This window comes from Oryzias melastigma, linkage group LG1, assembly GCF_002922805.2.
Source record: "Oryzias melastigma strain HK-1 linkage group LG1, ASM292280v2, whole genome shotgun sequence".
Taxonomy (NCBI): domain Eukaryota; kingdom Metazoa; phylum Chordata; class Actinopteri; order Beloniformes; family Adrianichthyidae; genus Oryzias; species Oryzias melastigma.
Window position 1 is genome coordinate 7,354,905 of NC_050512.1, and position 15,406 is coordinate 7,370,310.

General features: G+C 46.1%; 2 protein-coding genes across 6 annotated transcripts; one reads left to right on the plus strand and one right to left on the minus strand.

Annotated features, from left to right (window-relative positions):
- The first annotated feature begins 414 nt into the window (after positions 1-414).
- ogal (O-GlcNAcase like) lies at positions 415-9,331 on the plus strand. 3 transcript variants are annotated; one of them, XM_024259750.2, is made up of 18 exons: positions 415-537; positions 770-911; positions 1,001-1,052; positions 1,425-1,522; positions 1,953-2,083; positions 3,567-3,738; positions 3,821-3,919; positions 3,994-4,133; positions 4,200-4,341; positions 5,856-5,954; positions 6,029-6,258; positions 6,426-6,600; positions 6,680-6,765; positions 8,268-8,360; positions 8,428-8,519; positions 8,586-8,706; positions 8,774-8,897; positions 9,085-9,331. In XM_024259750.2, exons 2-18 carry the CDS (start codon positions 851-853, stop codon positions 9,219-9,221), a joined length of 2,052 nt encoding a protein of 683 aa, XP_024115518.1. In that variant the 5' UTR covers positions 415-537; positions 770-850; the 3' UTR covers positions 9,222-9,331. The 3 variants fall into 3 exon arrangements, with proteins under 3 accessions (XP_024115518.1, XP_024115519.1, XP_036067346.1); XM_024259751.2 differs by having other exon boundaries at positions 487-911; XM_036211453.1 differs by having other exon boundaries at positions 487-911; positions 8,777-8,897.
- Positions 9,332-9,341: 10 nt separating this feature from the next.
- cant1b (calcium activated nucleotidase 1b) lies at positions 9,342-15,386 on the minus strand. Of its 3 annotated transcripts, XM_036211467.1 has the most exons (6): positions 13,289-13,395; positions 12,023-12,547; positions 11,815-11,955; positions 11,540-11,743; positions 9,864-10,195; positions 9,342-9,796 (listed from the first exon to the last, which is right to left on the minus strand). In XM_036211467.1, exons 1-6 carry the CDS (start codon positions 13,314-13,316, stop codon positions 9,785-9,787), a joined length of 1,242 nt encoding a protein of 413 aa, XP_036067360.1. In that variant the 5' UTR covers positions 13,317-13,395; the 3' UTR covers positions 9,342-9,784. The 3 variants fall into 3 exon arrangements, with proteins under 3 accessions (XP_036067360.1, XP_024115521.1, XP_036067358.1); XM_024259753.2 differs by lacking the exon at positions 13,289-13,395 and adding an exon at positions 15,235-15,386 and having other exon boundaries at positions 9,342-10,195; XM_036211465.1 differs by having other exon boundaries at positions 9,342-10,195; positions 13,289-13,394.
- Positions 15,387-15,406: the final 20 nt, after the last annotated feature.

Below are 15,406 nucleotides of genomic sequence, written 5' to 3' on the forward strand. Positions count from 1 at the left end.
ATGAGAGCAGATGATGCTGGACTGAAGGTTCAATCAAGAAACCAAACTGGATTATTCTTACTGTTTCAATGATTCATTAAAGAATTGCAAAAAACATCAAACGAAAGTTTAAAAAAATATCACGTTTACAATAAATTGAAGTTTAGTGAAGTTTTTGGAGTATTTGGACATAAATCAAGACATGAACATACATTTTGAATACATTAGATTTTTTTTTTGTTCTCAATAAACTTGTTTTCACCTCATTTGTCCTCAGGAAAGGACAGACTTTGCTCCAGATCCTGTAAAACGCCCTAAAAGTTACTTATTTCTTTTAAAAGCGCATCTCTTCTCGGTTTATTGTCGGTAATCTGGGTGTAAAAACATATCTATCCGATAAGAGTTTCAATGGGCTTTAACCTTTGACCGGAGCAGAGACTGAGCATCAGCCAATCAGGTTTGGCGCGAGTGGTCCCTTTAAAACGTCCACCCGGAAGTTGGTCTCTGACGCAGACAGCCATAATAACGATGTTTTTGTTTATTTCATGGCCAAAAACTGTGAGTTTATCAAGTGAATGGGCGTAAATTGTAAAATATGTATCTGTTGATTTTTAATAATCAATAATTAAAACAGTTTAAATACTAGTTAAAGATTTTTTCACCGTATAAGCTTCATCAAAAGTTTATGGGTGTAGCTTCCCGCCATCACCTTCAAATTTTCGATTACATTTTATTTTGAAAGTGCAGTCTCGTTCATAAAAATCACACATTTTACGGTTTTGGACTTCAGTCTCATATACAGCGAGTCGCCTTGTCTGCGCATGCGCACGAGACGCCGGACCTCTGAAGCCCCAGAAGGAAGAGACGGAGCATGTCTGCAGACGGGGCCCGGGCAGGGGGGACCCCCCGCTTCATCAGCGGGGTGGTGGAAGGTGAGGGGAGCGGGACCTCGGTCCTTCCACTGACCCGGATGTTTGCAGGGAAGTCCTCAAAAAGTAACTCTGCCTTTTGCTTTGCGCAGGTTTCTATGGGCGACCGTGGACCATGGAGCAGAGGACGGAGCTCTTCAAGAGGTCCCCTTCAGAACTTAATCCCAATTTAGGACAAGTTCTGCTAAAATGCATCTCCTCATCCATGCATTATTTTACTGTGTCCATATTTATGCAGAAACTCTTCATGATGTCACATTCTTCAGCCTTTGTTTCCCATTTTCAGCAATTATAAACGTTTATGTGTTTATGTTCTTTGATTTACTGTAACTTCTAAACATGATCAACATAATTCCAGTAGATTCTGAAGCTTCAGAATCTACTGGAATTATGTTGATCGTGTTAAAAGGTTAAAGAAAAGTTGGTTTTAAAATACTATAAAATTGGATAAGATGGTTTTAGAGAAACCTCTCAAATAATTTTTTTTTGTCACATTTCCACCTTTGCTTCCATCAGGGAGCAGCAGTGGGGGTTGAACACATACCTGTACGCCCCCAAAGACGACTACAAACACAGGATGTACTGGAGAGAGCTGTACTCACCTGAGGAGGCAGGTGAGAGACCAGTGAGCCGACAGGAAGAGCAACGTTTTCTTGATGCGGGGGTCAGCTGGGCAAAAACTTTAGATCAGGATCGATGTGTGATTGTGAAGCAGCATTTTCAGTTAAATTGAGGAACTATCAATACCTTAGAATAGAATATCTTTATTTCTATAGCACTTTTCACAGAAAGAATCACAAAGTGCTTTACAACACAAGCATAAAAATAAAATTAAAACACAGAGAAATCATAAAAACCAATAATAAAACAACTAAAACACAATAAGACATAGTAAAGAAGGACTAAAATTAAAAAAATCAACTAAAACCTTCTTGAATCACCTTCAGTCTCCATATTTTGGTTTTAGGACCAAAGCAAAGGAGAGTTTTCCTCCACAGAATATTTCAAACTGTTTGTGGTGACGCGTCTTTGACTTTTCCCCAGACCAACTGAAGGCCCTGATTTCAGCAGCCAAGCAGCACCAGGTGGAGTTCATCTACGCCATCTCTCCCGGTTTGGACATAACCTTCTCCAACCCCAAAGAGGTGGCGGCTCTGAAGAGGAAGCTGGACCAGGTAGTCTGCTGAGGGTTGGAGATGGAGGGTGTCCTGGGGTTTTGTTTAATGTAGTCCGTACCATCAGGGCCTGCAAAGCCTCTAGTGAAGGCCTAAAATTGTCTGAAAAGAAGTATTTAAATATATATATAAATTTGTCCAAAAAATATTTTAGATCTTTCCAACTTTTCTGTCAGTTTCTCTCGCAGCTCTACACCCCAGCTGCGCTGTTGTCAGACTGTTTTTTCTCATGAAAGTTTCTAACCAATCAGATTTTAGCCCTCACCTGTTGCTATGTTCATGAAGTCTGCCTTACACTCATACAGTCAGTGCTTCCATCCTCACTTCAGGTTTTGATTCAGCTTTCCATAAAGAAACACTGCTGATTAGACCATAGTCATATATGGAATAAGCGAATTAGCGTTGATTCAACCAATCAGAATTTGAGTTGGAGGCTCTGTAGCTTCATGAGAGCAGATGATATAATCGCCTCTGATTGGATGGTCAAAGCTCGCCCTACCAAAAGCTAACTTCTTCTGTATTTAGTTTTAGGCTGTTCAAGCTGCACAAGATTTTTATTTGAATTACTGCCGTGTAGCAGTTAACAATAGAAGAAGTTTATTTAGTTGCAGATTTGTTGCTTAAGATGGACTTTTCCGGAAAAATTGGACATTGTCAAAAAAGTTAGAACAACTCTGAAGCTAACAAGCCTGTCTCAGCAGTAAAAATGATTTATCCGTCACTTTCAGTCTTCCAGCCGTTCTGTCTGGTAAGGGTAACAGAGTTTTGTGACAATGACGAGTGATAAACAGAACTTCCACGCCGCCACTGAACGCATCACAGCGGCTCCAAACGGACTGAGCTCCATTACTGACAGCTTCACGGCAGGTTTTCAGACAATATTGTTTCCCAGACAAAAGCAGGTTTCAATACCCTAAAAAACTAGTGTTTATCGCCCTCATCGACCCCCAGAAATCTCAGGAGCACCAGAAACACCTTTTGCTCTGATCTGTCTCAGATGAGAAGTGTCATAAACGGCAGGCAGGATTTTGCAGGTAAATCTGCTGCGGATCTCCTGGACTTCCTTCATGGATGAAGTTCATCTTTAAATAAGTCAGATTTGCTGTAAATGAAAATGCTTAATTTCAAGTTTAATGAGTTGTCAGTCGAGTTTTGATGTTTGTTGCAGCTCTTATTGCAGTGAGAGGAGACTTACAGTTTGTTTCTGTATATGTGCAATTGTAGTGAATTCAGTCTGATTCATCTATTATGGAATTGCTCCATAAAATAATATCCATATTTAACAGGATGGTGTTAGTTGATAGTTAATCTAAGTGAGGATGGTTTTGGCGGAGGAAGACTGAAGGCTCAGGTCTGAAACGCACGGACTGACTCTGATGTAGAACTCCCAGCAGTGAATCGGGCCGGAGGTCGCTGCTCGTGAACCCGCGTGACCCTGACCCAGAGCGCCAGGAAGCTGAGGCGCTTGGCTCTTTTTTTTCAGGTGAAGCAGTTCGGCTGCAGGTCCTTCTCTTTGCTCTTTGACGACATCGAGACAGAAATGTGCGCCGCCGACAAGAAGGCTTTCAGCTCCTTCGCCGACGCTCAGGTGTCCATCACCAACCAGGTGTACGAGCACCTGAGAAGTCCCGAGACCTTCCTGTTCTGCCCCACAGGTCTGAGCTCCGGTAGAACACCTCATCAACATGTTTCGTCTGCTGTGTGAGAACCTGAACTGTTTCTGTCCCGCCCCCTCAGACTACTGCGCTGCGTTCTGCACCCCAACCGTGTCCCAGTCCTCCTACCTGCAGACTGTGGGGGAGAAGCTGCTGCCCGGCATCGACATCCTGTGGACGGGTACGGCCTCCTTCATCTGTCCTCCACCCCCGAACTCCTCTTCTGAATTCCGTCTCTCCTCCGGGGATGTTCAGGTCCAAAGGTGGTGTCCCACACGATCTCTGTGGAGTCCATAGTAGAGGTCACCTCTGTCCTGAAGAGGGCGCCAGTCATCTGGGACAACATTCACGCCAACGACTACGACCCACAGAGGCTTTTCCTGGGACCCTATAAGGTAGATTCCACAGAATTTTCCGTGAAGACGTGGTCTGAAACTCACCGCGGTTTCTCCTCGGAAAAGGATCGGCCCACTGAGCTGATTTCCAAACTGAGAGGAGTCCTCACCAACCCCAACTGTGAGTTTTACCCCAACTTTGTGGCCATTCACACTCTGGCCACGTGGTGCAGATCTGCTGATGGAGGAGCGTCAGACTTGGAGATAGGTGAGCGTCTGCTAAACCGTCAAACCTCAGCTTTGGTTGCTTCGGCAGAAATGTGATTCCCCAGTGCTCCTGGTTCACAGAGTTAACAAGGAAACACAGTAAATGTTGGCTGGAGCAGGGCCGGCCCTGGTCATAGGCGAGCTAGGCGGTCGACTAGGGCGCTATTTGCTGAAGGGGGTGCCAAATTGCAATGTTTTTTTTTTTTTTACAGATTGACACACCACTCATTTCATGTGAAATGTTAAAGAATTTAATACTTAGAACCATGAACAAAAGCTTGACATAATCAATAATTTGGCCTGGTGCTGCACCCTTCCTTGCCTGTTGAAGTTAGATGTGTGTGCATGATGGGGGTTATTTGTTAGTGCTTCTTTAAAACTTTAAGGATGAAAAATTAGCAAAATAAGGCCTCAGGGACTGCTTTAAGGTAAAAAATGAAGCAAGAGGAGGAAAAAAACTGACTCCAAACAAAGCTTTGTCTGTTTTTTTTTTTACATTCAATTGATTTGAAATTCATCCCCCATTTCGGTCAAAGAATACTCTTGTTTTACGTCAGAAAAGAAGAATTTAACTGGCGATATAGTTTTTTTTTTTTGTCTTTTTAAACCCTTATCAACGGAAATCTTTAAACCTTAAACACTGGAGATGTCTGTCAAAACATCTACCATGCTGATAGAGACACATCAAATGTTAGTGTAGTAGACAGCGCAGCTGCCTTCCATTGCAAAGGCTTGGGAGTTCCAGTCCTGGCAAGGGAAAACTATTATTATGTGCAGAAATCATGTTTCGCTCAGGGCGCCATTCAGCCCAGGACCAATAAAGTTGATGGATAAAGTCCAGTCCATCTTATGTCGGACACGAAGAGAAAAAAATATAAGGATTTTGGGGGAAAAAGCAAGTTACTAGCCCATTCCTGTGGGGAGTTATGGTCATTTAAAGAAATGACTGCAATGTGCAATTCTGCCACTAGGGGGGAGCAAAGGAAAAGCAAGACCAGCATAACAAGAGATCAAGAAATAATTGTAATAAACAATATAATAATATGTAATTAGGTTGTTTGAGGCATTTTTTCCAACTGAGAAAAAAACAAAACAAAAACAAAACATCAGATAATAAGTTGACCTTAGGTTGTTTTGTTATTATGTCACTGGTCGGACTGGCTTGAGATCAGACGGGTTGATTGTGACCCCAGGACTAAAATGAGTTTGACACCTCTGGTCTAGACAGTTCTGACCCTAGAAGAGAAGACTGTTGAAGAGCTCTTCGGTCAAAGCCTGATCCAGACGTAACCCTCAGAACTAACAACAGATCCTTTAGATCTGATCTGAGGCTCGTGTTGGTCCAATCTTTCTTATCATCTTCATTTTAAAGCCTTGAATGTCTAATCCCACCTTTGATTGTTCTGTTCTGAGCTACTTCATCGCTTTAGGAGGAGTTTCATTAAAATAAAAAAGAATGACAGACACGGTGGAGGTGGTATGATGGTATGGAGCCTGTCTGCCTTCTGTCTTCAGGTGATGAGGGGCAGGACCGCGGCTACAACCCCCACAGAGCCCTCAACCTGGCCCTCTCTGACTGGCTGCTGGAGCTGATGAGTGCGGGTGGAGCGGCAGGTGGAGAAGACGCTCGCTGATCGATGGCGATGGCGCAGGAAGATCAGGTTTCTCACAAGGCGTTGGTTTTTCAGGACAACTCAAAAAAGAATCTTCGAAGGAGGAGTCCGTGCAGACGGACTCGGGGGAGAGTCCCTACGTCCCTGGACCTGGGGAGAACCCGCTGTACACCGCCGAGCCTCTGACTCTGGACGACCTGAAGCTGCTGTCGGACCTCTTCTACCTGCCGTACGAGCACGGGCCCACGGCCAGGAGCATGCTGCAGGAGCTGGACTGGCTGAAGACCCACAGTCAGACCGAGCAGGTGATGATGGAGGGGTGCCCCCATCCCGGGGGGGCAGGGGGAACACTTACAGGTCTTCCTCGTTCTCTGCGGTTCATGTTGGCTCCAGATCATTCGGGATTCTTGCCAATTCTGCTGTTTTATCATCTCATTTCTCTGGTTATTATTTCACGTGCCCCCCCGCCCAGACGGAGGAGTGGCGCTGCCGGGCGCAGCACTTCGATCAGATGTGCAAGGCGGTGGTGCAGATGTTCAACCGGCTGTCCAACGCTCCCAACCGCCGCGTCCTCTACGACCTCTACGACTACATCTGCGACATCAAGAGCGGGGTGGGGCTGGCGTGCGCCCACGTCAAAGCGCTCGGTGAGGGGTCGAGTGTGCCCGCATCCCCCCTCCTCAACAGCTCACTGTCAGCTGCATGACGCTGCTTTGTTCTCCTCAGGCGGGCAGGAATCACTGGTCGCACAGCTGATGACTGATGACCCTGAACCCTGGGGCTTCAGGGGGGGGCTCTCTGGAGAGTTCCAGGTAAGCGTGGCGGCGCCGTGATTTCTGAGCAGAACTCTTAGACGATTGCTGTAATTGTTGGCACTGATGCCCCGACTGCTTTCTCCTCATGATCTTCAGATTAAAGAAAAACCTACTGGGGAATCGTCCCACATCCAATTTTTTTTTTTGTTTAAGTCCCCCTCCAATTCAAATCAAGTTTTTTTTTCAAGTTTTTAACATGTTTGTGTGGCATTTTTCTTATGAAAGCGAACAAAGAAATCATTTCGTTCTTGCATTTCCAAGTATTTCTCGTTTTAAATAGCTGCTCAGCTCCAAAAGCCACGAGATTTTGGAAACAGAGGCTTCAGATCAACACGAAAAATAGCTTTTTAAGACATTTAGGTTGTGGGATTTTGTTTAAAAACTTCACAATCATAATTAAAACGCTGCAGATAATGTTTTTTTTTTAAATAAAAAAAATGTCACAGGGGGATTTAAAGAACACTAGCCCACACCATCACTCCACCTCCACCGTGCTGCTGTCTGAATCAGGGTGGAGTTTACATGTCCAGCTCATCTGGAGTCACTGGAATGACATCAGTCAGCAAAGCTATAAAGATTTGCCTTTAGGTTTGCCTTGATTTTCCAGCATCACTCTGGAGGTGGAGCTTCTTCCTTTTCTGATGGATTCTCCGGGGATCTTGGGTTTCCACCCAAAACCTCTTGTGTCGACTTTTTAAGGTCAAATATTCAATGGATCTGAGAGTGAATCAGACAGACGTCCTACAATCTTTGACGTTTCTGAGTCGGATCTGTTTTCCAGAAACAAGATGCCTCATGTTTATGAAACCTAATGATAAAAACAGCTCATCTGGTTCCCAGAAATGCAAAAGCATACAGTCAAAAACTCATTTCACTGGTTTGTATGCATACAGTGTAAAAATAAAATAAAATGCATAAAATTATTAGCAGGTAAATTGGATTTAAAATCAATTTTCTATTAAATGTTTTATTCCAGAAATAACAAAAAAAAATCCTGTTGATTTTCATTGAAGCAGCATTTTGAATCGGACTCTTAATCTAATATAATTCATTTGTAGTCTGGATTTTATTTTGAAAAAGTGTCTTTTTTTTTTTTTACTTTTTTCTTGCTCATCGACAGTCTTCATTTCTCTGTCAGTCACAAGCAGATCTGCTCCGACCAGCTGCTTGAAGGCAGTAGGCTGATGAAGGTCTGATGTCTGCTCAGATGCAGCTGGAATATGAAAGGTCTGCAGGTGACTTCCTGGTCCTGAGTTCTTCAGGAACAGGATCAGCTGAAAGCTGAACAAAGTCTCCAGACTAGAGAAAAAAGATTCAGATTACTTTGCCTCTAATCCCTGTGATGCTTGTGGGACTTTGTCACCTGAGTTTGTCAAAGCCCCGCCCACTTTTCTGAGAGCCAACAGGATGAAACTGTTCTGTCTGTGTTCTCATGTTTCCTGAGGATAAGACTGGGAAAACTTGGACTGTTCCTTTGACCTGCGTTTCTGTTCCTGCAGAGGATGCTGCCAGGACATGGGAACAGGGACCTGTTCAGACACCCCCCCATGACGGCGGTTTACACCATCCGACCGTACAGCGCCGAGGACCAGGTGAGCATTCTCACTGCCTCACTCTTCATTTCCATCCTGATCCGAGTTCACACGTCTGTCGTTCCAGACTGCAGTTCAGAGGATCTTCAAGGGGATGCAGAAGGGGGGGGCAGGCGATAAAGCCCCTATGATGATGCAGCCCCCACTGATCAGCGATGGGTAAAGAAGCAGCGTGCCGTTTAGCGGCTTTTCTTCTTTTTCTACTTCATTTCCTCTTCTCTGCAGCCTGTCCTCAGGGGAAGTCCCCCCCTCCCCCGGACATGCTTTTGTCATGGAGGACGACGTGGGGGTGTGCGGCTATGCCATTGCCCTCATCGACGCCAAACCAGCTGCAGCCCAGTGTCAGGTGATCGACGCTGCGCGTTGTTTCCCATCAGCGCTGAAGGAAACTTTGACCGTTTTTTCCTGAACAGCAGAGGGCGCCCTTGTGTGAGGACTACCCCTCCATGCTAGGAGTCCAGGTGCTGCCCAGAGTCACTGACCCCTCACCTGCCAGACGCATGACGGGTCTGCTGATGTCCTCCCTGAAGAGCAGTGGTGGGTGGAGACCTTTAACTTAACCCCAACAGCAGAAAGAAAACATCTTATCCATTGAGTCATATTTGATATGTCAAACTTTTCAGATAAACGGTTTTGTTTGTTCTGTTGGGAGTTAAATGTATGGAACTTTCTGGTGAATTCTGAGGCTGATGTGTGGAGATGAAGCTCCTCCTCTGTCCTCCAGGATCCAGAGGAGTGTTTTGTGAGTTGAGGCAGAGCGATCGGAGGATGATCGATTTCTTCTCAAAGCTGGGCTCCTTCAAACACCTGTCCGGGGCGGACCTTCCTCAGGACGTCCTGGTCATGGCGGCGAGTCTGTGAACGCACCACAACGGCCCTCCGTGTTTCCTCCATCGACAACATGATCCTGATGGATTTGAGACGATTATTTTATGAAAAATCTGCCCAATAAATGGAGTTTATGCACTTGACTCATTCATGTTTACTGAGACACCAACTGTTTATTGGACATAAAGCACACAAAATATATTAATATTTAGTAATATATAGTACTATTAGAGTCATAAATATGAAACATTTCTGACAGGTTTAGATCTGTGAGGCTGAGATCTCAGGTGGAGCAGACGTTTGAGTCTTTGCTTTGACTGAAGGTCAAAGACAGCTGGAATGTCAGGACTTTAAACCCAAGAGGTACAGTTCGGTACTGTTTAAAGGGTCCATTTTACAATGGAAACACTCGAAGTACCGGACCGTACCGCTCAGTGGAAACGAGGCTTTAAGGCACCAGCAGAAGCTCCTCTTTCACAGAAGTTAGGAAGAACCGATGGTCTCCTTTCACCTCTCAGATGAAAGTTGTTTTGTGAGACCTTTGAGATGATGTTCAGCTTTCAGAGACGGACCGCAGCTGCAGGACAGACTCCAGGTCAGATGTTAGTGTGAGTTACGGGACAGCGTTAACCTCGCTCAGATGAACTCCAGACCCTCGTACTTCAAGTCTCCAATCTCAGTCTCTGGCAGCAGCACCTTCCCGTCCAGACTGAAGGCTGTGATGTAAGTGGCGATCTTGCCGGCGTCTTCTTCCGATTTCAGAGCCAGGATGATCTGATCATCTGTGTCTGGAACGAATTTGAAGGAGGAGAAGCCGTGGGTGGGGCTGAGCGGCCCCACGCGCCGCGTGCTGATGTGGCTGAAGTCGTCGGGACAGGTGAGCAGCAGGTTGGTGGCACGCCGCTCGTCTGCGGTCTCCTCGTAGCGCTCGTGGCTGGCGCGGCGAGGGAGGAAGAACCAGCGCTGGAGGCGCTCGCTCCACGATGCCGACTCATGGATGAGATAACCTGCAGGACAAGAGAGGAACCGGGATTAACACGGGCTTTGTCCATCCTGAAGCAGATGGGGCCCACTGTCCGGCGGAGCGCACACTGCAGCTGACCACGGCTGAGCGCTCCGAAGGAGACCCACAGATGAAGGAGGGAGGTTCCCTCTCATGGGGACGAGGAGGAAACCATAAACACAGGCGTGACCCGAGTATGGCAAGCCTTTCTGTCATTAAATCAATATCCTTGATATCAGGCTTTTTTCAGCCTAACTAGTAATGCCAAAAGTGCAACTAGTTAACTAGTGACATCCATAATTGTAAACTAGTTAAAACGTTTTTTTTTAATGTGCAGTAGTTTTCTAGTGGGCTCTAACTGTGCTAACTAGTTAATTAACACTCTAATAAGGCCACTAGTTAACTTGTCACATGCAAATGTTCTACAAGATCAGTAGTAAGGCTCCTGTAAAACTTACTAGTTAACTATTGCAACCAAAATACCATTCAAGTTTACTAGTGACATGCAAAACGTGAATTCATTGAATAGCTAAACGTATGCAAGTCTTGCTAGTTAACTAGTGCAACCAAAATACCATACTAGTTTACTAGTGACATGCAAAATGTGAATTTGTTGACTTGTGAGATGTATGTAAGACTTACTGGTTAACTAGGGACAGCCAAACCTGTAAACTAGGTAACTAGTAATGTTTTAAAATGTGTCCTGACTTTCTAGTGGGCACTATTTATGTGTACTAGTTAATTATTGACAGTCTAACAAGGTCACTAATTAACTATAACCCATATTTTTCTACAAGTTCACAATTAAAGCTCTTATACAGCTTACTAGTTAACTAGTACTATCAATATCTTGTACTAGTTTACTAGTGACATGCAAATTTTAACTAGCTGACTAGTGAGACATATGCAAGTCTTACCAGTAAACTAATCTCGTACTAGTTTACTATTGATGTGCAAAATGTTAACTAGTTGACTTGTTAGAAATATGCATGTCTTCCGAGGTCACTAGATTGAACAAAAATTCGTACTAGTTTACTAATGTCATGCAAAATGTTAACTAGTTGACTAGTGCAACTGAAATATTTTACTAGTCAACTAGTGAGAAATATGCATGTCTTACTAGGTAACTAATATGAAAAAAAGGTAGTTTACTAGTGACATGCAATTTGTTAACTAGTTGACAAGTGAGTCATATGTTAGTCTTACTACTTAACTACTACAGTGCAAAAAGTTCACTAGTGAACTAGTTGTACATTTGGCATTACTAGTTAGACTTCAACAGCCTGATATGCAGGACATTGATGTAATCTCAGACAGGCGTACCATACCCGAGGACATCCGGACTCACCCGGAGGTTCGATCCCCGCTGCACTCCGCAGGCTGTTGTACTTTGACTCCCAGTTCTGATGCTCCACGTCTCCGTTGTATCCGACGACCTTCACCCACTCTGGGTTGTTGTTGAGCACTTCCCCGGAGGTGGTGGTCCACTCCTTCCCGAGCCCCCCCACAAACAGCCGCTCATCTTTCACGGCCATCCACTCCGCCTTGAATCCTGAGGAACGAGGGCAAACATGAGATCTTGCGCAGACCCCCTCCCCTTCCGCCTCCTGCTTCCACACACACCTTTGGAGACCGACCCGTCCCCGTCAGCCAGGATGACCCAGGGGACGGCCCGGCTGCCCTCTATCCTGTACACCACCCCGGTGCGGTCGTCCACGCTGTACAGGTGACCGTTGAAGACCTGCAGCTCTGACAGCTCCATCCCTGCAGCAGAGTTCCTCTGAGTCACACCAGCTGCAGGAACTCCGACAGCGGAGTCTTCTCCACCTACCTCGCCCTTTCTCGGACAGCTGACTCTCCAGCGTGACCGTGTCAGAATCCCACTCCACCTCCAGCCTGCTGGCGCCGTCGGGGACCGTCAGGTAGCCTCTCTTCATGCAGCTAAACCACGTCTGATCCTTGGAGCTCCGTGACGCCGTGTCCAGGTCTGCAATCACAGCGATCCGATAGCGAACGCCGTGCGGCGTCCTCTGTGGAGGGCTCAGAGGGTACGTGGAGTTGTACCGCCTTTCGCTTCTCTGCGGCAGGGTGGGGCCTGATGCGGTTATCCTGAAGGCGTCCTCCACCTGAAGGCGGTGCCCCCCCTGCCTGCCTTTGTGCCCCGCTGTCCGCTGCAGGTACACGGTGAGCACCACGGCCAGCAGCGTCGCCACGGTTATCGCCCGCCATCTGGGGTGGAAGCGCAGGTCAGTGGAGGCAGCCAGGAGGGGGACCCCCTGCAGGGCAAAGCCCAAGGAGTTCATGAGAGCGCTGCCTTGGTCCTCATCATCAGGGGAGGGGCTAAGGCCACTGCAGCCTGGAAGGGTCAGAACAGAGGCATGATGGGAGATGGTGTCAAGAAAAAAAAAATACAGATTCAGAACAGATGGAAGTTTCTGACATATGACCTTGGAGAACTGTTTGTTCCTCCCAGCAGAACTCTGGACCCGCCTCCTCAGAACTTTACGCTTCACTTTCAGATAAACTCTGACTGTCATTTCAGATATATCCAAACATGAAGCACAACACCGAGGACTTCTTTCAGATAAGCAGACAGATTACAGCAGTGTGCGTGTGCACGTCCAATCAGCCGCATTCATGCAGAACTTGAAAAGCGGATGGTAGACGGGATCAAAGCTCTTTCAACGAGACTTCACTTCCTCATGAGGACAGGCTCCTACAAAACCCAGAATCCACAGCAAACACAACGATCTGCAAAGGTGGAGCAGCACCACCAAACCCAAACGATATTTGAGAGTTTTTGCATTTTTGAACCCAGCCTGACATCTGCGGCGGACCATCTGCTTCAAAAGCATCTCTGCTGACCGCGACACAGCAGGCTGACACTGAACCCGCTCAGATGTTTGGCCTCCAACCGTTTACGTCACGTGACGGAAATCCATCGACCCAAACAGAAATAAATGAATTTTACACCACAGGTTCCTCCTAAGCAGCTCCCTGAACAGGTCCACACTTGTCATCTGGGCCTCTTTAAAGGGCCTGTCCTCCCAAACCAGTACCGGGTCCAACCGTCTCACAAACACAAAGATTTATTCACCCGTCCTTCGCCTCCTCTCCACGGCCATCCTGCCGTTCTCCCGTCTGGCTCCTCAAACCTGTTTCCTCATGAATGGCGGCTCCTCCTCAAGACTCGGGTTTCCGTCGATCAGAGCCAAGAATAAGTCACGTGTTCAGAAGAAGCGCTCTAAAATAGTTCCCCATCAACTTCTCATCTTCAAACCAGAAAGAGCTGTTCTGTCTGACAGCATTGCTGTCATCTGTTGGGTAAAGAAAAGGAACTCCTTCTGGATCTAAACCCGAGAACTCCAACGACAGAAGACACCAGGAAGCAGTCAGATGTGTGGAATCAGCCACACCTGGATTTTTCAATGTCATCCATTGAATCCTTTACAAACACCACTTTCACGCAAGAATCCAAAGCTGTTCAAACAGGGACGGGTAGTGAAGACAGATCAGATTACACCAGTAACCTGATTACTCATCTTGTGGTTGTGTAAACACAATGATTCTCTATAGCGTGATGCCTCCAGCATTTCCCCTTTTCACGTGAGATCAAGTGCACATGTGCACTCACCTGTGACTATTGACTGTAAATAAAGAACTGGACAGAGCTGGTGTGAAGTCACCCATAGAGAGTAGGTGTGTTTGAGATGATCCAGCGCCTCGCCTGCATCGTCGGCGAGACCAAGCTGCTGCAGGAGGGGGCGGAGAAAGGCGCCTGAGATAAAGGCGAACGGCGAGATCAAGGAGTTGGGGTTGTCCTCAACCTTCGGTTGAATTTTAATATGCTACTCCTCCTAGTATGATCTGTGCTGTTATGTATTTTATATTATTTTTAACATCCGTCAGAGTAAAACAGAAAAAATAGCCACTGGATGAATTTCACGTGCACTGTCCCAAATAAACAAATAAAATAGAAATGAAAGTACATTTTAAAGACAACAGTAACACACGTAAGCACACATCTACACCGTTTCCCACAATGCATTGTTTTGCAGTCCTCAAGGCTGCTTGCAGCCAGTGCAGTACCTATTTTTCTGGCTGCGCTGGCTTAGGAAGGCACCTTTAACCCGCCCTTTTCCCGCAATACTTCGTAACAGCGCACACTAGATTTCATGTGACAGAAACTAACCAGCATGCACTACACTGCAGGCCATCTGCACAGCGCTACGTGGACCTTGGTCGTCTCAAACACCCTTAATGCTTTATTTTCAGCTCCAGCAAAATTGAGCAAATTCCGCCATTTGAAGTCAGACGACAGTGATTTTTTTAGAGGAACTACTGCTGCCAATCAGGAGTGAGTTTGTTGGAAGTCCACACACCTTCTACTGAAAGCTGTTTGGGTGAATATTTCAAACGTTCGAGGTGGTGCTTTTACTGAGACTTCTGATTGATCCGTTTATAACTTAAATACCTTGAGATAAAGAAAAAAAATTATCCTGAAAAAATAATTTGAATTATCAAGAAGGTGTTTTAAAAAGATACCAGAGCAAGAATGGTTATTCTGGTTGATAGAATAACTGAGTAATAGCTGTTTATTTCTCTATAGAGGTCTATGGGAGTTTGGCTTCATGGAGCCAGCAGCTACTTCCTGTTTGGAACTGAGGAGTCCAGTTCCCATATAGAGTCAATGCATGAGAGACAGCTCCCTGCCTGCCCCGGTCCGGAAACAACCGAAGTTCACACGAAGATGTCCGAGGTTTCACCGAGTTTTTCTTACGTTACACTTTAAGATGCTCAAATGTTTTCACGGTGTCAAATTCAATAGCCCGTTCCAACGCAGTTTCTTCCTCTTTGTTGTGTTTTATTTACTCATGTAAATGTTGCATATGGGTTCGCTAAACTAAAGTTAGCCGCACAGCTAACTTGAGCTAACTCCTCGAGCTGCTCTCGGATTTGTCTTTAAAATGAACGACTGACCATAGCGGCACTAAACGATATGAAGCTTTCACCTCATCCACTCAACGAGACGTCACGACTCACCGGACTTTCCCGAACTTTCAGCCGCCTCAGCGCAGCATCTTTAAGCGGCTGCTCGGGATGGAAGAAGTTTACCGGCGGCGTGAAGCTCCTCCCCCTGGGAGCAGCGGAGCTGCGCGCGCACCCTCCTTCTGAGGAGCCGCTGAGCTAATTCATTCACAGACAGAATGAACCC

Bases quoted from the DNA above. Each gene is read 5' to 3' on its own strand.
- cant1b (XM_036211465.1), bottom strand. From the start codon at position 13,316: ATGGCCGTGGAGAGGAGGCGAAGGACGG. The intron at 12,548-13,288 runs GTGAATAAATCT...TGACCCTTCCAG, and splicing joins GGAGAGGAGGCGAAGGACGG to GCTGCAGTGGCCTTAGCCCC. The intron at 11,744-11,814 runs GTGTGTGTGGAA...CTCGTTCCTCAG, and splicing joins GGACGGGTCGGTCTCCAAAG to GATTCAAGGCGGAGTGGATG.
- ogal (XM_024259750.2), top strand. From the start codon at position 851: ATGTCTGCAGACGGGGCCCGGGCAGGGGGGACCCCCCGCTTCATCAGC. The intron at 4,134-4,199 runs GTAGATTCCACA...TCCTCGGAAAAG, and splicing joins TTTTCCTGGGACCCTATAAG to GATCGGCCCACTGAGCTGAT. The intron at 6,259-6,425 runs GTGATGATGGAG...CCCCCCGCCCAG, and splicing joins CCCACAGTCAGACCGAGCAG to ACGGAGGAGTGGCGCTGCCG.